The 22,972-nt window shown below is 40.3% G+C and overlaps 1 protein-coding gene across 1 annotated transcript; it reads right to left on the minus strand.

Moving 5' to 3' along the window:
• Nucleotides 1–4,157: 4,157 nt before the first annotated feature.
• LOC115388343 (ephrin-B2a-like) lies at nt 4,158–12,208 on the minus strand. The gene is made up of 5 exons (XM_030091439.1): nt 11,838–12,208; nt 10,928–11,211; nt 9,598–9,690; nt 6,015–6,131; nt 4,158–4,891 (listed from the first exon to the last, which is right to left on the minus strand). The coding sequence occupies exons 1-5, from the start codon at nt 11,945–11,947 to the stop codon at nt 4,497–4,499; spliced, it is 999 nt and encodes a 332-aa protein (XP_029947299.1). The 5' UTR covers nt 11,948–12,208; the 3' UTR covers nt 4,158–4,496.
• Nucleotides 12,209–22,972: the final 10,764 nt, after the last annotated feature.

Here is a 22,972-nt window from a genome sequence, read left to right on the forward strand (position 1 = left end):
TTTATACTTTCTTAGCTCTCTTTTACCAGAAGATTCAGTTGATTGTGTGAGAAAATGTAATGCAAGAGGTTTTTGAAAATTTAAAGAAATCAAATGTTTGTTTTTTTATTCATATAAACTGGCTTTAAATTAAACTCACTTTGAGTTTTTTCGTTTTTTTAAGTTTAATGAAGAGTAAAATCAGTTTGAATTTGTGCATGACAAAAAAATTAAAACGTGTTTTAATTTTAGTTAATAATTTATTTTACCTTGATAAACTGGCACCTTTATTTATTCGCTGTTCCAAGTTTCCTTTGTTTTCCTGCTGCCTCTGCTAAAATGTAAAGTTCTGGCTTGGTGTGCAGGTGACAGGTCCCCCCTGTAACCTTTACCAGCCAGAGTAAAAAAAAAAAAAAAAAACGACCCCTCTAAAGAAATCTTTGTTTGAATAAGATAAACATGCAAATACAGTGATAATAATGACAAAAAAGTAGTGTATTCCAGGAGTAGGTGACACAATGGATTTTCATGACAAAGGGACCAGGGATGATGCCTTTAACCTTGGATACTCCCAAATCTATGGTCACACTTTGCTCATTAAACAAAACCACCAATTAGGAATATAATGGAGGCCTGGTGAAATACATTAACATGTTTATTTACATTTCAGTACAAAGTCTTGGCATAACAATAGGCCGCCGTCATTTGCATCACAATCTTGTTCAAATCGCTTCAAAGCAGATGTGCTGAGAGTGAGGCCACATTAGCACAACTACTGCAGGTCTGGAGAAATCCTGTCATTTGCCAAATACACAACACTTTACAGTGTATAATATAGGAGCCGGCCAGCAGAGGGAACTAGCAAACTAAATACTGTACTCGAATGATGATTGCTTTGTACATATATACAGTACATGTACACAGTGAAATGCTTGGCACACTTACATCATTGAACCACACTGATATTTAACATTTGCATCACCCAGAGAGTCAAAACCCAGTGGAATTCATATCCAACAGATGATTTGAAGTATATTATGCATAGTTATTTACTTTGAGACTCTTTTGAAGATTGAGTTCTTCAAGACTTCTTACTTGTTCAGAAACCCCATTCACAGATAAGTTCCTTTAAAAAGGAAAACCAAAAAAAAAAAAAAAAACTTTACTAAGGTGACAGTGTAAGATTTTGCTGCAGTTCCCCCCCAACTGACAGACCGATAACTAAAAAAAAAAAAAAACGTTTCATCCTTAAACCAAAATAGTCGTTCTGGGCTCCTCTGGACACTGTGGGAGTGGGAACGCTCAGTCATGACCCCCAACCCCCCACACAAAGCCAGTAGTTCCTCTGCATATGGAAGTGAGGTGGGGGGTGGGTGGACACAGGGAGGTTGTAGACTTCCCATCGTCCCATGGGGTCAGATAAAAGCTTAAGGCTGTCCTTATTAGACCTCCCCCTTTGCTTCCAGCTCAGGCTCTGCACACATGGTCATTAAAGATTTATCTAGCAGAGCAGGTATCAGAGGCAGAAAGCATTTTAGGACACTTTCAGCATGATAGTTAATGATGTTTAGGATATATATACATATACTGTATATATGAAGGAAAAGTACTTGAAGACACTAGAAACACACACACCAGTTGAACTGTCTGCTAAAATGCACAACTGAACACATGGCATTAGTAAGTCGTCCTTTTCAAGTCTGTTCTTAAGATCCAAAACATCCCCTCTGATGCAGCTCCACTTCTGCTCCTTTTCTTTTCCTTTTTTTTTTTTTTTTTTTTTTCTCTAAAATGGCCTACCATTTCCAAGCCCCTCCCACACCAGGGGCCATAAGCACGGGGGTCTCTGTTTTGTTCTTCCTATAGAAGCCAGGCCACCATTGTCTTCTTGTGACCCCGGGGTCAACCAAACTCACCTCGCCTGACCACGGCCCATTCAGCTGTGAAGCTTCACATAAGACAAAAAACATCTCACAAGAGCAGGGATCACTTAAAGCGAGGGGGTGGGAGCTCGTGCACATGCACACAGAGCACAGCCACACTCTCCACTGTTTCAGAGTTGCAAGCTAATTTGTGTTACACTACTTTTCTTTAGAATTCTCCACACAAGAGCCTCCTACGACGAGCTCAAAGTATGAATGAAATGTGATCAGATTCACTGTGGCTTGTCAAAATAGTATTGCTGGTCAAGTATAGCTTGTTACATGCTGTGACTGAAAATGTGTTTCTCAAAAAAGTGACTGAAACTGGCTGTGACACTCGAGTCGGATAAAGAAGTCAGTTATATGAAGTTGTAATGAAGTTAAATTTGACACATTTTCAATTAATTCTACCTCTGATATTTAAATTTTTGTTTTTTCTTGAGGGGAAATTACACTTTGCTGCAAGATAAGAATGAAACGGTCTGTGATTTTCATCTGCAACTCTTCACTAGCTCAAAAAAAAAAAAAAAACTAAACTAAAAGTAGATAAATAAAATCGAATTTCGTTTGATTTTATTCCACACTTGTAGAATAAAAGCCAGTTGAACCATATTTGTTTTGTGGAGGCTGTTCAAATTTAGCTGAGCGTGGCTCCCTTGTTTTACGCACAGAGCACATGTCCTGAAGATCCTCCAGTCTGGCGTCTTGCTTTCAAATGCAACAGTGTCCCTGGTGGAGGGGAAGCTCATAGAAGCTGACAGGTTGAAAATGTGCAACATGATGTGGCTGAAGGAGCATGAAACATGTTCACCCATGGATGCCTTGCACTGCGCCACAGGAGACCCTGAGAGACAATTACATGCCGAGTATTTTTTGGTAAATACACTTTCCCCAGCTCCAGCCGTACTTTGATAGCCCACAGACACACTTCAAACAGATGAGCTGCAGAAATGACAGTGCTGCTGTGGAATAATATAAAACATAAGATATTTGGGAAAAATTAGAAAACCATCATAAAAGGTTTTTTTTTTCTCTGTCCATGCCCTGCACATAAAATTGCTGGAGGCACTTATGTGTAAATTGCGCTTTGTAGAAGTCATAAAATAGATAATTATTCATTGTCCAACTAAATTATAACTTCTATTATATTTCTTTTCCATCTATTCATCTTCATAGGACATGGTTTAAAACTCATCACTGTTGACATTAGAAGACAGTCGCCGTCCCAGGAGCATCATTACAAGTGAAATGAAGAGACAGCCTGAGCACCTGATTACATGCACACACCCCCAAAAAGCCTTCAGGCAAGATTTTATGCGTTCAGAACAAATTTGACAAATATTCCACTAAAATATGTTCCCAAAAATTTCATTAATCCATCTTCTGTATGCCTTTTGTCCAATCCAGGGTTGCAGTAATCCCGGCTCACTGCAGTATGGGAGAACGCAGAACACACCTTGGGACAGGTCAGCGATCCATCACAGAGCAAACGCAGAGAGACAGACAGTCACACACACTCACGATCACAACGGCAGGACGTTCAGAGGGTTCAGTTAACCTCAACATCAAGTTTCTAGATTCTGGGCGGAAAGCACAAAACCTGGAGAAAATACGCTGAGGGGAAAAACATGCAAACTCCTCACAGAAACGGCCCCAACCCAGAAGACTAACCAACCATTCATCACCGTCCTGCAAGTTATTCACTTTTAACAGAGGGAATAGAGAGTAAAAAGACATCTTTGATCTAAAGATGCGAAATATGGAAAGTAAGCTGAGGGTTTCTTGGCATGCTGCTGAGTAATTTTGTGCACATAAGGAACCGAGAGCGTGAACCTGGCATCGACTCTGACTTTCATTTCATTATGTTGTAATTTGTCTTATCCGAGTCTCTAAGCACCTGATCATTTTTGAAAACGGAAAGCAAGCAGGTGATTCTGTGATCATGAAATTATTAAAACAATCTTATTTCTGTTTGACCTCATTTTAGCACAAGAAGAAATCAGACAGTACAGTTCAAAATGATGAAAAATATTAAAAATTAACTCCCTTTTAAATGTTTCAACTTTAATAAAAACCAAAAAAAAAAAGATGATTTTTCAATCTTTTTAACATCATTTCACACACATAGTTCACTTGTGAAAGTGTAAGTGCTGATGAAGTTGGTGTGTCGGGGTGCAAAAAAAAAAAACTTTTAAAACTAATTTATCATTAAATTAAATTAAATTAAATACACATTTTGTCTACATCTAGTGGGAAGTAATGCTTTTCTTTGAAATACATTTGAGCACACGTACAGACATCTGGCAAAAACAAGATGAACACAACTAATGGACGATTTGTCATAAACCACTCTGCTCTCAGGTGGCCCCTCCATGAAACGGTTAAAAAGCATCTTGCGTGATTAATGTAGTGTGACAGAGTGATTTACCTAACATGAGAGATAATCACATACTCTCTCCTGGTTTCTTAACACTTGCGCACTTCTTCACAAATGTAGTCCAAAAAGTTTTGTTATAGACAAAAAAGAAGGTCCTCGGTGGTTTAAGTTTCTGAATACCAGCCGATTAGAAAACCCTGTCAGCAGAGCAGCAGATGTCAGACCTTGTAGTAAACGTTGGTGGGACTCTGGGGAGTTATCTCTTGAACTATGTACACCGGAGGCCCGTAGTCGCTGCTCACTCGCTCGTAGTGGCGGCAGATCATGCTCTCGGAGGGCCGCAGAGGGAAGACGACGTCGCTGCGGTCCGAGCCGTTATTGTCACTGCTGATGCTGTCCCGCTTCTGCACGGCCAGAGTGTTCAGAGACACAGAGGCGGGCTGCTGACTGTCTGGGACGTGGCGGCGGCGGCGGCGGTGGCGACACCTCCACGCCACGGCGATCAGAATCACCGCGGCCAGCAGGACGGCGACGCAGCCAGACGCGATCCACACGAGCAGCCCCGGCTCGGAGCCGCCGCCGGGGTCCGCCCGCCCCGCGTCCGGGTCCACGTCTGTCATCGGGCACGGAGGAGAGGGATGGGAAGAGAAACGTGAGATGAAGGAGCAAATCCGGACACGCGACTCTGAGATCTAACAGCACTCGGCTCATGTCCTGGAGCAGCCTGATCAGTGTGTGTTAACATGGAGGGAAAAAAAAAAAATGCAGTCAAAGCCGGACATCAGAGAAGACGCTCTAATCTTCAGCGTCATACTGGGAAACAGCTGGGTGCCTTCTCTGGCACATGCCAGCAAATCTAGAGGTTTGAGCAGGAACTGAAAGTTTCTTGATCCATTTGATACCATCTGTGGTCACTTTTTGTTGTTGTTTTCAGTTTCCGCTGCTCATACGGAGCCCTGTGAAGTCCAGGAATAAGGCACAAAAAGCCTTCTTTTTATGGATCAAAACAGGAACGCTTACAAGCTGAAATCCAAAATATATCCTCAGTCTTCAGTGTTTTTCCAGATTTAAACCAAATTCTGTAGACGTTCGGTCACTAGCAGATAATCATGAAGCACTTTATAGTTTTAGGATCGTGTTTAGTGGGCAGCAGAGCGGTGTTGTGGTCAGACCTCATGGTGAGATTTCACTGGGTTCATTTCAGCTTTTCCATGTGGAGGTGGCGTTCTTCTTTAGCATGAGATTAAACGAAGGGCCTACTTCTGCACTTCAATTATGGATGAATTTGAAACCATGACCTCAAAATGTGTTTTACAGTAACATTAACTTGTTAGTAGTTAACACAACTAGATGTAACACTTTACCTCCTCCAGTGATCAACAATGATCAATAATAAAATGCTATCTTAAAAAACATTTAACATTATAGAAGTGTGAAAATTTTGAAACACAAATAGCGTCAATAGTTTCATGCATTAATGACCATATAAGACAACGAAATTCAATGGCTCCATTCTTCAAAACTACTGCATGCATTTTGTTTGTTCAGGATGAACTGCAAATTCTAACCACCAGAGGGACGAGCAGTGTGTTCTGTGTCCGGCTTATTGGCAGAGAACACCCTGAATCATACTCTTTTTTTTTTCCATACATTTGTAAAAGCTGGTACTGTGTGTTGGAATGCCAGTGCTGTACATTGATTTATTTCTTAAGGCGATACCTGGTCCGTTTTCTTACCAGCATTGTTGTTTTTAACGCTCTCCTTTGTGGAGGCGTCCTTGGCTTTGGACTTTGGTCGCGTAGGTGGGAACCTGGTCGGGGACTCCTGCAGTGTTGAAGGTGCATCGGAAGAGTCTGGAAAAATAAAGCACACACATATGGATAATATTAGCGTACATCTCTCCTCTGTTTCACTGTGTAGGCGGGGTTACGCCATGTCAAAATGCTCCCACTGAAATTGTCATTATGCTTTTTTAGTTGTTTGTATTTGAGTACAACAGAGTCACAGTTAAAAACAAAAAAAAAGAAATGCTTATTTTTGGTATTATCATTTTCTCATTACCAGTCCTTTAAGAAAAATGTATGAACAGGAGAGGCAGAAAAGACATTGATATTGTGTGAGCTTAGTGGATACAGAGAATTTCATTTTGAGTAACAACATGACTCCCAGTTTCTCTTGACAGAGAAAGCTCTCGCTCGTGTTGAATATTCACACTCACACTTGCAGCTGTTACTAACTATGACTACAGTGGGGGTTTTCCCAAATGAGTTTTGGGAAATACAATGTATTTCCTTAAGTCAGGTCTAAGAAAATATTAATCAAGAGCACTAAAGAAGCCTCTGTATCTACTGTTTTTGGTCTTTTCCTCCCTAAAGTGTTTCAAGAGCAGTGAAAAGGAAGCAGGTACAATATTTCCCCGCAGTAAAATAACTTTATGAGATCATTTGTGGTCACCTGTATGTCTGGAAATATTCTTTAGTTATGTTTTCCATAAAGACAAATGGGCTGAAATAAGACAACACAAAGCGGTGTACTGTGGCCTTTTCGTGTGGGAGTTTGCATGTTCTCCTTGTGCATGAGAGGATTTTCTTCAAAAACTCCAGGTTTCCTCCCACGGTCCAACAGGTGGTGATTCGAAATATTCAATTCAGTTCACAGTTATTTCAAGGCACTTTTACCGAGAAAACCCAACAATTCCACACGAGCAAGCATGAGCGACCATGGAAAGGAAAAACTCCCTTTCGAGAGGAAGAAACCACAGCAGAGCCGGGCTCAGAGGTGGCGGCTTTACGCTGTTGTTGTTGCAGGTTTCTGACAGCTGTCTCAACAAATACTGCAGAAACTAAAATTTCAGGCAAGGTAGTTTTCTCTTTTGATTGTTTGCAAAAAAATGTGACAGCTGAACCTCTGAAACTCTTTTTGTTACTGACAAGGATACGGTCGGCCTTTGTGATCTCAGCACAACAGCAGCCTGAAAAAACTCGTTTGATTCTATATGAAAAACTTTTTGGATTCTAGAATAAAATGATACCACCTCATGATCATCATCATTATTATTTAACATGTTTAGTGGCCTGTAAATCACACAGCCTAGTAAAGATAAAAACAACCTTCTTCAACTTCAAATTTTTATTGTTTTCGTCACACTACCAGGTTTATTTGTGGTGTTTTTATTCAAGCACAGGGGTAAAACCCAGCTGCTGGAGTGCCGGAGTTCTGCATGTTTTCAATGTCTTCCCAATAAAACGCACCTGAACTGAATGAATATGTCATCTTGAAGCTCTGGACAACGCTTGATAATAAAGTTTTCATTAATTTGAAGAGATGTTGATGATGTGATGAAAGCACGCAGGACTGTAGCACTCTCAAACCAAAATTTGATGATCCTTACATATTTAAAAGCTTGCTATTAAAATTGTAAAAAAAAAAAAAGTCATGCATTTAAAAGAAAAACCCTGTTCCTATGATACATGCTAATACTTTAAAAACAATTTTAAACAAGGTCTTACTTTTCAAGAATGTTTTTATGAGAGACACAGAGAGAGAGATTATTTTTAGTTAAATTTAACTATGAATGACATGAGCGACATACAGATGTGTATTTTCCTCTAGGGGGCAATAAAGTATACTTTATTTAGTTATTTATTTATTTATTTGCCCAAAAAATGCATAAAAGTGAGACCACTTAACTTCATCTGCTTTCAAATTATCAGCCTTTTCTCTGAAAACTACAAACATAATTTAGTCATGAACACTAGACACTAAAAGATTACGATAAAAACAAAACAAAAAATATGCTGTCCAATACCTCAATAAGTAACAAGTGTTTGAGAATCAAGTATTTCTATTTTTCCATTTTGACCCTTTTCCAGCCATTAGATGAAAAACCACTGTACTATATCATCATGCAAAACTTAGTTATAACTCATCCAAAATGCTAAAACATTCCAAGCAGGGATTCCACACCAATGCCTCAAATGGCAAATTCAGAAAATATTGAGAAACTATTTGTGTCCTAAAATTATTTGCTATTTGATTCAGGTAGGGTTTTGCAAGTTTTCTGTTGAGTGAATTTGAATTTTATGATCTTTTTAATTGATTTACTTTTTTAATTCAAGTGGACACGTTTTTCAACGTGTTCTTTCTTTACATGTAAATCTTTTAAGTTTTGCTTTAGTGCCTCATTACTGATCGATCATGGGCATCAATCTAAATGGACCCTGACAGTACAAACGCGACAAGATTTCTTTTACAAAAAAAAAAAGCACAACCGCCAAATACAAATCTGTCATAAAGGCACCTCCCAAAACTGAACGACATAATTTTAATATAAGCAGAGATTAAAACACGATTACAACTAAGTCTGAGCTATTAGGGTTTTCTGGTGGTGTAAAAGGTTTGTTTACAGCAGCCTGGTTTTCAAACGCAGTATGCAAACAGCTCCATATTTTCAGTTATGATCAGTTGAGAAACACAAAATGCAGATTTTTTCATCTCTGACTCTGAATAACTAAATAATTCATACAAATACTTCACATTACTAGGGTCAAAAAAATTACATTTTGGACCCCTAATAGGGTTCACTTCTGAACATTTTTATACAAATACGTGGAAATCAAACATCTGTAAAACTCCTGTTTATGTGGATTTACATAGAAAAAGCATAATCTGACATGACAAACGAGTAATATAAATGCTTCTTCTTTTTAAATTGTCAAACCATATTGTAAATAATGAAGTACTGGAGAAAATTTAAAAAATAAACTGATACAACTTGTTTCTGGGTTAAGATTTTACAGTGATTTATCTTCAACGCTTTGAAGAGGGAAGAGAACATGTATGGCTGCTTCATTAAATTTTCATTTGTATAAGAAGAAGGGAATGATATGAATTAAAAAAAACTTGCTATGCTGATGTTACTATGAAAAAAAAAAGGATATTGACATGAGCATATGAGATGATCGCATGCAAGATAATACTGGTGGCTTTAAGCTGCCAGGGGTTTGAATTAGGGATTTCAGATGATTTGTGGCGCCGTTTCTTTTCAACAGAATGAGAGGATGATGGAGATTATCTGACCACTTAGTCATTCAAGATGGAACATGATCATTTTATGGCCTTAACTGTATAATAACCTGAATTAAACTGCTGTAGCAACTCTTTCTGTAGTAGTATTTGTTAACTAACATTAATTTCATATCCACTTTTGATCATGTGCGCACACACACACACACACACACACACACACACACACACACACACACACACACACACACACACACACACACACACACACACACACACACACAAAGTGCTTACTCTGGCCCACTCTCAGCACCAGCTTCATGGATTTGGTCTTGCACGCTCCACCATTAGTATTATCCAGACCTTGCAGGGATCCTGTGGAAGTGGCTGATAAACAAAAAAGGGAAACATTAGATTAGAAGTTTACAGTGCTCACCATAATGTAAGATTATCAAGCAGTTCATATTTTGTTTGTATTTATTTGCAGATAGCTTATTCAGTTGCTGAACGTTGCATCACTTGTACAGGAAAATCCCACACTTTGTGCAGACTTAGATGTTCAAGCATATATAAATAAATATGCAAGAAAAAAGAAAAAAACCACCACTGAGGATGCAACTGGGGCTGAACTAAATAACACATTTCATTTCATAGAAAGTCTGAAAACAGCCGGGAGAAGGGAAAAAAAAAACCGAAAAGATGACTACAAACTCTCCAGAGCCCACAGAGCCACTCACTGCGACCTCCGGTAACACACAAGGTTGAATCTCTAAAAGACCCACAACAATAAATGAACTTTAGAACCTTCACGAGAAGAGGATTTATTCTGCAACGGCTGCGTTGGACCGCCTTAGTTTTTTTGCCAGGTGTACCCAATAAACGATAAAGTAAGGGTAATATTCTTGTGGAACCGGCTAACCAATGAACTCACTAATCATTTCAGCTCAAGAGGCAGTGTGGGTATAAAAAATTTAATGACTAAAAATATTTTAGTAGCTAGCCTTCTTAAGAAATCACAACCACTGCAGAACTGAAACGTACACTAAAAAAACTCACACAAACACACACACACAAGCGGGAACTCTCATTCACCCCTGTCACTAACACACACACACACACACACAGACTTGTTAGCAGCATTTAGGTCAGATAACAACATCTCGCAGGCTACGGGCCACGTTGCCATGAAAGCTCCCATCAAATCTGCCTGATGCTGTAAAAGCCTTGTGTGATTTGGGGCATGTAAGCCCTTGGAATCACACTGGCCTGCCAGAGCGAAGTGTGCTGTCAGAGCGTGGCGAGGTGGGTGAGGCTGCACGGGCGGACTTGCTCTCCATCTCATGCATCACTTGCCACTAAGATGCTGGTTCAACAGACAGCGGTCCAGTAACGAGGCCACGTTTCCTTTTTTTGATTCTCATACAAAGAGACAAATTGAGAGGGAGCCAAAGACTGCGGCTTCCTCTTTGGTTAAGAGGGGAAAGGAAAAAAAAAAAAAAAAAGGAAAAGAAACAGTTGGAAGCATTGATTCAATGCTTTTTCCACCTGTAGGAACGAGCTGCTTGTGACTGAGTCCCACTGATTTCACCTGTTCACAGTGGTGAGCGTCGGAGACACGACTTACAGGTGATATAATAGTCCCTCCCTTTGAGGAACTCCAGACCCCAGAGGTTCGGGCTGAACTCCTGAAATTTGAAGGTGAACTTCACGTCCCGTCGAGGCTTGTCGCAGTTCAGCAGAGGTGTGTCCGTCTTGTCGATGATGCAGCTCTCCAGCTGGCGGCGAGAAACCAGGTAGACCTTGTAGAACTCCTCCTTCCCCCCCAGGGAGGCATCGACCCGGGGACACACGATGTCCATCTTGTCTCCTATCTGAGGAAACAGCACCAGACCCTGACCTGGAGCAAACCTGTTTGTCACACAAAAGGGAAATTATAGATGATGATGATGATGATGACGATGTTTGGATCACAATGAATTTCAGTCACTCAAAGTATGTCTACAGCAATTTCTTGCAATTTGCTCTTACTAACTGAAGAGGAGAACTACAAATCAGGAAGAGGATTATGAGGTGACTTCTGAAGAAGAATAAAACTGATCAACGAACAAGTGGTTATTTGCCCCTATTTTCAGCAAACGAATAGAAAAGCTTCAATAAAGATTGTTTATGAATTATAATATCATGGAAATCAAACTGCAGCAAAGCATCTATTTGAACTTAAAAAAGAAACCTTCATTATATTCAAACAATGCAACAACAAAAACAGCAACGACTCCCTCTCCCATGAATCCCTTATAAAAACTGCCATCCACTAATTCTTTATTAATGAACTAAATCTCACCAAGCTCTCTGAAGTGTAAGCCTATTTACCAAGTTCCTGATGTGCAGCAGCAGCATTGCTCTTTCTGTTCTGTTGTGCAACTTTTAGTGAATCACTTGAGCAGCTTTTAGCTTTGAGCTGAAAAAGTTGCATTTACCAAATACACCTGTGTTTGTTTTCTTTTCTTTTTTCTTTTTCTTCATTTCCCACCTACTTTGCATTGGAGCTGCTCCAGTGGATGGACTCCAGCGTGACGGCTCCACATGTGCGGACGGCGGCCAGCAGCAGGATCACGGCGGCGCAGCTCCATGTGCTTCTCCCCATCACAGGAATCGACGGCAGGTCGCGCGGCGGCTCGGTATCATAAAACACGGTGGGAAGCGGGTGAGATGTGCCGCCTCTGCATGCTGTCTCCGGTGGCTCCAGGTGCGCGCGCTGGACACGTCCCTGCGTAAAAGCCCCCCAAGTTGCGGCTCTTCTTCCTGCAGTGGCATGAAATCTTCCACATTGTGCGTAATTGGCTAGAAAATCATTCGTGCGACGAAAGCCATGTATCGAGGACGGAGATTGTGAGGAGTATTTCAGTCATCAGCTGACCGACCGGTCCGCCCATTTCCAGACTCCTGCGTGGAGAGACCGGCGCTGCTGGACACACTGATTGGTAAATGACTTCATATTAACATAATCAAATACATATTCATGAGCTTATCACGCTTTGATGTTTTATTTTATTTTTTTAATTTATTTTTTGGTGAAATATAAGAAAAAGCTTTAGCTATCGTGATAAAACATTTTAAAATTTTCAAATAAAATTGTGCATTATTAAAAATACAAAATTATAACTTATTACCAGTGACAATTTGTGATCAAATATAAGAGCAGTTAAACTGATTTATTTCTTCTTTAATCAAATGAAATCCAAAAATTATCTTTGTCAAAACTGCCTCATACTATAGAATATCTACCATGAAACTTTTTTTTTACACATAATAAACTCATAACAAATCATAAAAATCCAAATGTTGAAAAATATAGATATAAAGCAGTAATGTTCTCAGTTAGGATAAAGTTATTGGTGATAAAACTTTAAAAAAATGTTTGCACATTAAGACAGACTGTGATTCTAAAACAATAAAAAGTAGATTACATGGCATTAATTGTACTCAGGTATAAGTGAAATTACTTTGAGAAAAAAACCCCACCAAAGTAGAAGTGTTCAGAAATCAGCAATGGGACTATTGCTTTATTACTTCACCTCTTATTTAAAATCTTCCAATCACAGCTGTACCATTTAACAGAATGTGTATATACTCCCGTGAAATGTGACTTAACATTTACTTTCATGTATTACAATTTCTTTTGTCTACCGTCCATCTCATTGGTCTTTTATATTGCTTTATCAAACGCAGGGGGGACAAGGGGCTGGAACAGGATACACCCTTGACAGGTCAACAATCCATCACAAAGCAACCAGTCGCTTCACAGCTATGGCAAAATGTCAAGAGAGGACACGCACACTATGCACACAAGGACCATAGTTGAGACTTGAAACAGGGAAAGTGTCACTCATGAGGTGAGAGTGCAATCCTCATTGCAGCTCTTTACCCATATTTGGATCGTACAGTTTCCTTCTTGTGCCCATATTTGTTTTGACATGAAATTTGTTACTATTACAATTGCAACAACACATCATCAGTAGGGTAAAACACACTTTTTTATGGTGAATTTACAAAACAGCAAATACCACAGGCAAAAATCATAATTTTACTTCAGAGATTATCAATCCTGATTATAGAACCCAAATACTTTAATAACCTTTCCCCCTCCTCCATGGAGAAACTGTAGGACCATAAAACTGCATGTTGAAATTCAGGATGACAAGTAGAGCTGTGACTGAGCATACATTCTGTGGCTCGATGTGATGAAAGTTGTGTCTCTGTGATGACCATGCAGCACAGACCTTTATGAGATCAGGTGATAAAGATGACCCGCAACTCAAAAAATTAAAGTCTGTAAACCAGCCGACTTTGAGAAATCATTGGCTGCTCCTTAAAATTGAACTTTAATTGTTCTGATTTCTTTTGTAATTAAATATGGATCATTGCATTCACCATCTATGCGATATGGATGAGATGGGATGGCTGGATTTTTGGCTAAAGTCCTGTATATGCGCCATGTAAGGAGCCAAAGCTGTAATCCCCTCATTTTCAGGGAGTCTGAACTAATGACAAAGTGGTTTAAAAGATTACTCGGGGCGAGCTTCTGTCACAAGACTAAAGCACCACAAATGACGACTGAACTGCACAGAAATGTCTGAACAAACCGGGCTGCAGGAGTTCAAAGTGCTGCCAGCATATTTCATATTTATAATTCATTTAAACCTCAACATGGACTACACAGGCAAGTGCAAAAAATAAAATAAAAATGTTTTCTCATGTAAACAGAAAACGGAACAAGTTTGAGTTTTGGCTTGATTAAATAAACTTCAGACGTCCAAGCTTCAGATGATTTCTGCTTTATTTCCCACTTAGATTTACAGAGATGGCATAAAAACAACACAAAGTCAGGGATGACAACAGGGAGAATTCATCTTTTAGGTCCTGTTTTGAATATTTTTCAGCTGAGTAGATAGAAAAAAGTAAAAACCAACCTGTATAGATGAAATTCTGCCAAGATATGTAATGAATATCTGCAAGTTCTTGGTTAAGCCATGTCTTGTTTGTTGTCTTTTGAGGTTTATCTCAAACTTTGATTTTCCAGTGTTTATTTTCCACATTTTTTATGTTTTCATTTGCTAAAACGCTGGATAAACGTGTCTGGTTTAGAGAATGCAGATGTATTGTAATATAATATCTATTATTCTGAGCCTATAATAGTCAGAACGAGACTACTACTTGAACAATATAGGAAAGCCTCTTCTAGTTGACACTGACTCATGGAAAATGCATAATTTTATTTGTGCCAAGGGTGCAGATTTTCTCTTTTTTTTCCCACCATTAAGCCTGTTATCCTACACCTGCTTCAAATATAAATCGAGACATGAATATAAACTGCCTCTTTGTTTGTTTTGAGCGCTCAGACCTCTTCTCAGGTTAATCAAACTGCGCTGCAAAATTTGCTTAGCCCATGTAATTACATAAACTCTGGTTGAAAATTATGTGTCTGAGAGTCCTCTGGAGAAATAAAGCCTCAGTGTGATAAATCAAATGTCTTTTAATTCATCGTCACTCAGCGGAAGCATTAAAAGAGTGGAGGAAAGGCCAGAGGAGCCGGGCCCGCACACCACAGTGCTTATTTTAAACAGTGCAGAGGCTGTAAGTCAAGTACGACCCATTAAAGATCCACTGCAGACACTTTTCACTGCAGCATCTTCTCAGTTTGATGGGAAACATAAAGGTAAAACCCTTCAAGCAGCTGAACTCCAAAGTCCATCATTTTGTTTGCCATAATGCCTCAAACTCCTCGTGAGTGCTCCTCAGAAGGTTCCACAGGGTCTCCATCTTGCTTTTTTCGGTGAGATCTCCCAGAGTGAAGCTAATGCTAACATGTTAGGCGTCTGTTATGAAAAACCCCTATCACGATTAGCATTAACCTCAACCTGGGAAGAGACCTGGAGGCTGTTTCCTCAGTCCCATGCTTACCTCGGTGCTGGTGGTGAGGGTGTCCTGCAGGGGGTGACAGACAGTGGTTACAGTTTAGGAGAACATTTAGACATGATAACTTGTGTTCCTTCATCACACGTGGCGGCAGCAATAAAATCTACTATTTTGTTTTTGTGGAATTCTAATATTTAAGTAAGATTCCAAATGTTTCCGTGTGATCATAATTGTTAAGATGTAATAATAAAAATAAATAAAATAAAACAATAAAAAGCCTGTCACATTAATTCTTACTTCATTACCATTTTGTTTTATTAAACATGAAAGAGATGAAAACATTTCAAGTTCACTGATTGCTGTTTGGCTTTGAGAGAACATCTTTACTTGTGAAAGTTACAGAAGCTACAAACTCACTGAAAGCTTAAAGTTCAGCTATGAAGGCACAAATATTTACAAACACCTTTTTGTCCACTTGTTTTGGCTTACAGATATAATTCAGGCTTTAAGAGAATGATTTATGAAGTTTAACAGTGTTAGTATGTTCAGTTATTGTTCAAATCGGCATCTACCTCAAAACTCTGACTTTACCGCCACATTTGGTTTATCATTCAGTAAACAAATGAATGCACAGGACACTTTAAATCCTCTCACTTTAACAACCCGCTTCAATTATTCAAGTTAAAAGGAGAGAGAAGGAGCTGCTTTAATTCTGACTCAGCCTTTCCTGTGCGACAAATCAAAAATATGTTTCTGTTAGGTTGAACCTTTTCCTCTTCTGTTTTTTTTTTTTAACTCCATAAGCCCAACATTAAAAGTGCCCATGCATCAAATTGTAAAGGACAGCAACATCCACGTGCGCACCAAGTGAGCTACTTCTCTCACTATTTTGTCTTCCTTTTAAACTTAACACACAATAACAGGATGTAACAGGTGTCACTGTGTCAACTATAGCTTCGAATCAAGATACACTGCCAGGAAGTGAGCCTGTGTGTGTGTGTGTGTGTGTGTCTTTGATAGAATGGTAGCTGAGTACTAACCTGTCTCCACATTGACAGCACTTCCTCTTCCAGCAGGCGTTGTTTCTCTTTTTTCACTCCACAGCAGTTCGCTTGATCACTCCAGCCCTCCTGTATGCGTCTCTCTCCTGTTGAACAGTACATCACTATGAGACTCGACATGTTTTTTATATACTTGTGTATGACTCATGTAAAATCCCCCACAAACTGAATGACTATCAAAAAGAAAAAGAAAGTCACGCCACAGATTTGCTGTTAAATGCCATTTTATTCTTTATGCAAATTCTGCTTACAGAAGAAATTGTCATTTCTGGAACTCAGACAGATTGTTTACTGTTGTACAAAATGCATTGACACAAATATTAAGGAAACAAATATTTAACATGTGTGAAGGAATTTTTCAAGAAGCAGAGTAAATGAACCTCCACAGTTTAAATGTTGTGGAAAAATCGAATCTCCCATTTCCTCACTTCTGTATTAAAAGACTTTAAATGTTATTTTCAGACAGATAGACAAAACAAATATGAGTCATACATACTAACCGTAATCACATATTGAACAAATCAGCAGAGGACACGACGGTTTCGATGACGCAAAGTCTCCTGAAAAACTGCCCTAAGCTCTCTGTGCTGTTTGATGAGCAAAGTGGGGCTGATTGTGAAGAAATTTGACCTGAAAAAGTTGGTGATGTCCAGCTTTTCCTGAGGAAATGAGACAAAATTGTGGCTAAAATCTACATATTATGTTGATGTCCATTTTTGACTTGTTGAAAATGCATAACTTGCCTTACCGCACTGTGGATGTATGAAAATAAAAGCATTTCCAGTTTAAACTCCACCGAACCGTGCTTTCAACTTTTTTTCTCTTCATTATGTTTCTGAAGAAACATTTATTGTTTTTGTCTCCAGCTGTGAGCAGCTCAGCATTTTTTCCCCCGTGCATTGCATTATGGGAGATTATTATCCAACAGCAGCACACTGAAAAGTGAAGTCTATGTGCTGTCTATTTTGAGCCTGGATTACTTTATATAATACCTTTACCAGTGTGACTCGATTTTATGCTCAAACAATGCTGTGACTTAATGTGCACGGCCAAGTGAGATGAGAGAAATTAGAGAAATCCCTCAGACTAACATGAAAAGTCAGTATCGTAACACGTCATTTACGGTTGCTGATCAACAATCAATCGTGCTTTCTGATGAGGCTGGTAGTTCTGAAGGTATTGAGAACATAGTCACAAATTCTGACCCCATAATGGAATAAGAGAGGTGACTTTGTTTCATCCTGACAGAGAACAGATTTAATGAGCCGCACACGATTTCACTGTTCCAGCCATGTGTACTTAGACTTGCATGATGTAATCTTTGAAACATGCATGTGCTACTGCCAGGATCAACCAGGTAGTCATCTTGCTTATCCAACATGGCTGTAACATGACTGGATTTATATGATCTTTTTTCTTCGAGACATTGTGGTTTCCTCACACTGTCCTGGTGATAAATATCCTAAATTGTGTGTATTTTTCTTTTTTGTGATTTCTCTATGATGAAGTGTCAATTTGTCCAGGATGTATAATGAATCTAAATCTAATCCCGTTTCCTAGTTCCTAGTCCCATTTTGAACGTTTCCTGAAAATTTTTACATAATCCATAGATAACCTTTTGAGTCATGTTGCTAACAGACACACAAACAGACAAACAAACCCTACCTCCTGATAGACATAAAGTTGTCTGGCTGTGACTCAAGGTATTGTGGTTTGTTCTGGGAAATGCAGCAACCGTTTCTTCAAAATCACAACTATTAGACCATGTGCACATCATGAAAATGAAAACTCAGAGATGACTGGAGTAATCAGAGTGCAACTTGTGCAGCATGAGCGTGAATGTCTGGAGGAACTGAGTTTGGACCAGTATCTCCGAGACATGTAAATAAATTTTATTGGATTCGTAAAGAAAACTGTTGCGACTAACATTTTAATTCACATTTGGAAGTATTATCTCTGCGTTGGCGCTCGATGATCACCGGATAGTTGCAACATTTTGCTTGATTTCGTACCTGAAAAACAGGAGCGTTCTGTAAATTGGATCAAAAAGCCTTTTTACTTCAATCGTCTCTATGCTTACATGGCACATGGTCACATTCACCCCTTTGCTCACACGGTCACGCATACATCCACACAAATCAGTGGTAACAACTGGCATGTGATGTGCTTAAACTGGACTAGGAGCTACTTGGGAATCGGTGTCTTCAGCAACGACCCTTTGACACATGGACAGGGTGAGTTTAGGGAATCAAACCCACAATAAGGCCAACTTTGGGAATAGAAAGTGATGTTCTCTACAAACTGAGCCACGGCAGCCCCTTATGCATAATCACTTCATATAAATGACAATGGTTCTGAAAGTGGTTTCATACTGGATTCACGACTCCAGACATTTAGATACTCAGCATCCATTTCTTATCAAGCTGCCTTTACAATCATCGACTGCTATGACTGTGCAGGGTCGTGAAATGATTTGGATTTTTGCTTGTCAGTTATAGGAGTGTTACCGGTGGGGATTTTAAAAGAGACCCCCTTTTGTTGCTAAATGACTCTTGGCATGCACAAGCCTTGTTACAGACCTTGGATGCCACCAACAAGCTCGCTCCAAATGTCACTGCCCGCAGCATTGCAGTAACCGTGTCACCCTCCTCTGCTTCTGAGAAGGCGGGTGCCTCCCCATTCTTTCTCGCCAGTCCCAACCCCACCCCAGACGTCTCCCGCTTTGACGGCACCACCGTCTGACCCGCCGTCTGCGCGACGCGACGCGACTACATGCATCCCTTTTTTTTCTCACACCTCAGCCAGAGGACATTTGCAGTACATGATATTCCCGTGAGCACGTCAAAGGCTGGTCGATGATGTAGCAGCTGAAGGGAAAAGGTTGAAAGTACATGAAGAGGTGGGGGAAGAAGCAGATGCACCAGGGGGCATCCCCTTTGTCAGACTGGAAATCCACACCGAGTTTCAAAGGCAGTCCTCACCTCAGTCGGGCTCTTTTTTGTTTCAACTTCTTACAGGTTGTAAATTTAGGGAGAATGTTTAAAAGTTTCCCCTATCATCTAAAAAAATCCTTATTTTCTCTTTGTAATGTGGAATTATCAGATGGTGCAAAAATATGTTTCAAAGGGAAGCGTACCTGACTCTTTGAAGAAATATTGATGTCATATTTAGATTTTTTTAGGGAAAGCACTGTCAAATCCAAAAGATAAGACTGTGTGTGTCAAATCTCCATCAGTCATGTTCCATCGTCCTCGCAGCCTCAACTACTTTCGATCTTTTTTCAAAATTACTACTGACTGAATCAGAAATGAAAGTTGGAGTTTGTGTTTATTTATTAGGATGAGATAGAAAACACTTTCTTTTCTCTCTCAGTTGAAGTACAGAGTTTTGTTTCCACGTGGGCACCTGAGCGTCTCGACAGCCTGTTTTCCTGTCATACGTGGGAAATATGCATGAGAGGCACGACAGACGCACAGCTGATATGATCACAGAGCATTTCCAGCTCTTGATGCCGTCATCCTATGCGCAACCCTAAAGTCTGACATTAACTACAGACAAACCACAGAGTGAGCTGCATTTTCTTCATCGTTCAGACGTGTTTAACTTTCAAACGCTCATTGTTTACACGAGAGAAAGTTAATACCATTAATTTCTCCCCAAATAATAACAGCTGTCTTTCATTGCTGCTTTTGCAAACTGATATACTGGCACTTCATTTCCCCCATTAAAACCCCCGTGTCTAAAATTAGCATGTTTAAAGGAAGTGTGGGTGAGCATCAGTGGTGGAAAGGCCAATTGCGGTTATGATTCAATCCCACAAAGTATTTTAAATATGTGGACATTTTTCAACTTATTATTTAATGGAACTATCACTTTCAGAAAATCAGTAATAGGTTATGATGTTACCACGAATGCATCCTGCATACATTTTCACTTCCCCCTCTCATTTATCTATTTAAGGCTGAATTATAGTGAATCATTTGAATAATGGGTTAGTTTTAACAAATCTGCTTCAGAGAAACTGAACACACATGACGTCGCAGTGTAAAAACCACCAGCCTGGAAATTCCAGTTTTCTGAACTAGTAATTTCAAAACCTTTGTTGTTATGACACTCTCAATTGTATAGGTCTACACTGTTTTCACAGTTAACCGTGTAAACAAACACTAATACATCTAATGGCTTTTACTGAAACAGAACAACCAGTACAGATGCCTCGTCACAAGAATGCCCCTGGATCCAAGTCCATGTTGGACTGGATGCCTTTCTGTGTGGAGTTTGCATTTTCTCCCTGTGCGTAGGTTTTATAAAAGGCACTCCTGCTTCCACCAAGACTCCAGAAACATGGAATTAAAGCTACATCTCAACTACAAATTGCCTGTAAAAAACCAAGAGTAATTCAGAAGCCCCTATGAAAAAGACATGGCTCTTGGACTGTGATGACACCCGGTACGGTGCATCTGGGGCCGCGCCCTGGGTTGGAGGTTGTATGTGAGCGCCTTGTGAAGGGGCTTTTGATTACGGGTCTCACCCTGGCTCAGCCTGAATGAATGACCTGGGGTCAACCTCCAGCGGACTCACCACCCGCTGAGGGAACCGTAGGAGCTGGATGCAGTGTGGGTCGGGTGGCAGCCGGTGGCGGAGGGCCGTGTGATTTTAAGGACAGAATTTCTTGGTGCAGCTCGAGGCCAGAGGGTTTCCAGTTTGGGGACCACAGGATTTCATCTCTGTTCTTCGCAGATGACGTTGTCTTTCTGGCTTGAAGGAACCTGGACCTACAACATGCCCTGGGGTGGTTTGCAGCCAAGTGTGAAGTGGTGGGGATGAAGATCAGCACATGAAATCCGAGATCATGGTTCTCGACTGGAAGAAGCTGGGTTTGCCTTCTCTTGGTCAGTGGAGAGTCCCCGCCACAAGTAGAGGAGTTCAAGCATCTCAGAGTCTTATTCACAAGAGGGAGAATGATGGAACGTGGAATTGAGAGGCAGGTTGGTGCAGCATCTGCAGTGATGCAGTCTATGTATCGTTCCATCGTGGTGAAGAAGGAGCTGAGCCAAAAAGCGAAACTCTTGATTTTCATGTCAGTCTGCATCCATACCCTCGCCGATGGTTATGAGCTCTGGGTCATGATTGAAAGGACAAGATATTGGATGCAAATGGCCGAAATGAGCTTCCTCATAGGGGTTCGGAGTAGAGCCGATACTCCTCCTCCTGGATGCCTCCCTGGGGGCCCAGTGGGGAGGTGTTCCAGGCAAGTCCTGCTAGGAGGAGGCCCTGGGGAAGAACTAGGACACACAGGAGAGACGAGTCTCTCGCCTGTCCCGGGATGCTTCTGGAAGAACTGGAGGATGTGTCTGAGGAAAGTGAGGTCTGGACATCCAAGCTTAGACCGCTTCCCCCCTGACCCGGCCTCAAATAAGCAGTAGAAGATGGGCGGATGGATGGATGGATGGATGGATGGATGGTTGGATGGGTTTTGGAAGATAAATTAACACTGTTTTAAGAATGCAAAAATACATAACTGTGAAACAACTGGACACGGTTTAAGGCTCTTACATAGTTTCCACATTGCACGTCCGCAGACCGTGTTGGACCTGGAGGCAGACGTGCGCACGGTTCTGTCCATACTACATTTTGAGTTCATGCCAGGACAGGAATGGAAGAGGATTTTTACATCACACAGACCAACGTGGACCATGCAGACATGCGGATGAGGAAAGCGGTAATAGTGAAGTACTTTCTTAGTTTCTTAGTTAACAGTTTCTTCAGTAAACATGGAGTAACTTTAAAAAGCTGTGTTGGACAAACAGACAGGGTGTGTACGCGTGTGCCTATTAGCTGGCACAATTTAGTGATAGTTGCATATCTCTTTTGGCTGTTCTGCAGGAAGATTCAGGCTTGTCTCTCCCCTGACTAACCTGACACTTTTCTGAAAGCCTGTGTTTCTGGGTCCAGTGCACTGAAGATATTAAAAGAGTGTGCAAACAACCACTCTCCCCTTTTTCTGCTCCTCCCAACAGGATGAATTGCTTTACTTCGCCTATGTTTTAGTTAATCTTTTTTTTTTTTTAATTCACTCTCCAACACACAGCATGAAATGAGCGCCCAAAGCACTGAGGGCGGCTCACCTGACACATAGATATATAGACACTGGTGTGTGAATGTGAGTGTGAACGGGTGAATGTGATATTGCAGTGTAAAGCGCTTTGGACTCTGTCAGTGCAGGGTAAAAAGCGCTATATAAGTGTAGTCCATTTACCATTTAACATAGTCCATAACAACTACTGTTTGATGTTCAGTAAAGATATCCAAAATGTTTTTATGACCAAAGGATGAAGCAGTACAGAAAATGGATGGATTGTCTAAGATTACTAATACTCTGGTTCTGCTTCCGCAGACAGAATACAGCACTCTAGAAAACAACCAAAACTACTGGTAGAAGACCTCCAGCATTATGTTGCATATTTTAGAAGATCTTTCTTGAAGAATGGAATCCAATACTAGTTTTAAGTCCAGCCTTTGTTTAGGTGGATACCAAAAATTTGAAGAGTCAAAGTTACCCCAAGGGTTAACTAGTATGGTTTTAGAAAACCTTTTAACTGTGTTACTTGTTACACCTGCAAGCGTGCCCATATTCCACACTTGGCACCACTGCAATGTCTTCACTCAGTTTCTGCAGGTGACATGATTCA

The sequence above is a fragment of the Salarias fasciatus genome, chromosome 1 (genome assembly GCF_902148845.1).
Source record: "Salarias fasciatus chromosome 1, fSalaFa1.1, whole genome shotgun sequence".
In the NCBI taxonomy this organism is placed as follows: Eukaryota; Metazoa; Chordata; class Actinopteri; order Blenniiformes; family Blenniidae; genus Salarias; species Salarias fasciatus.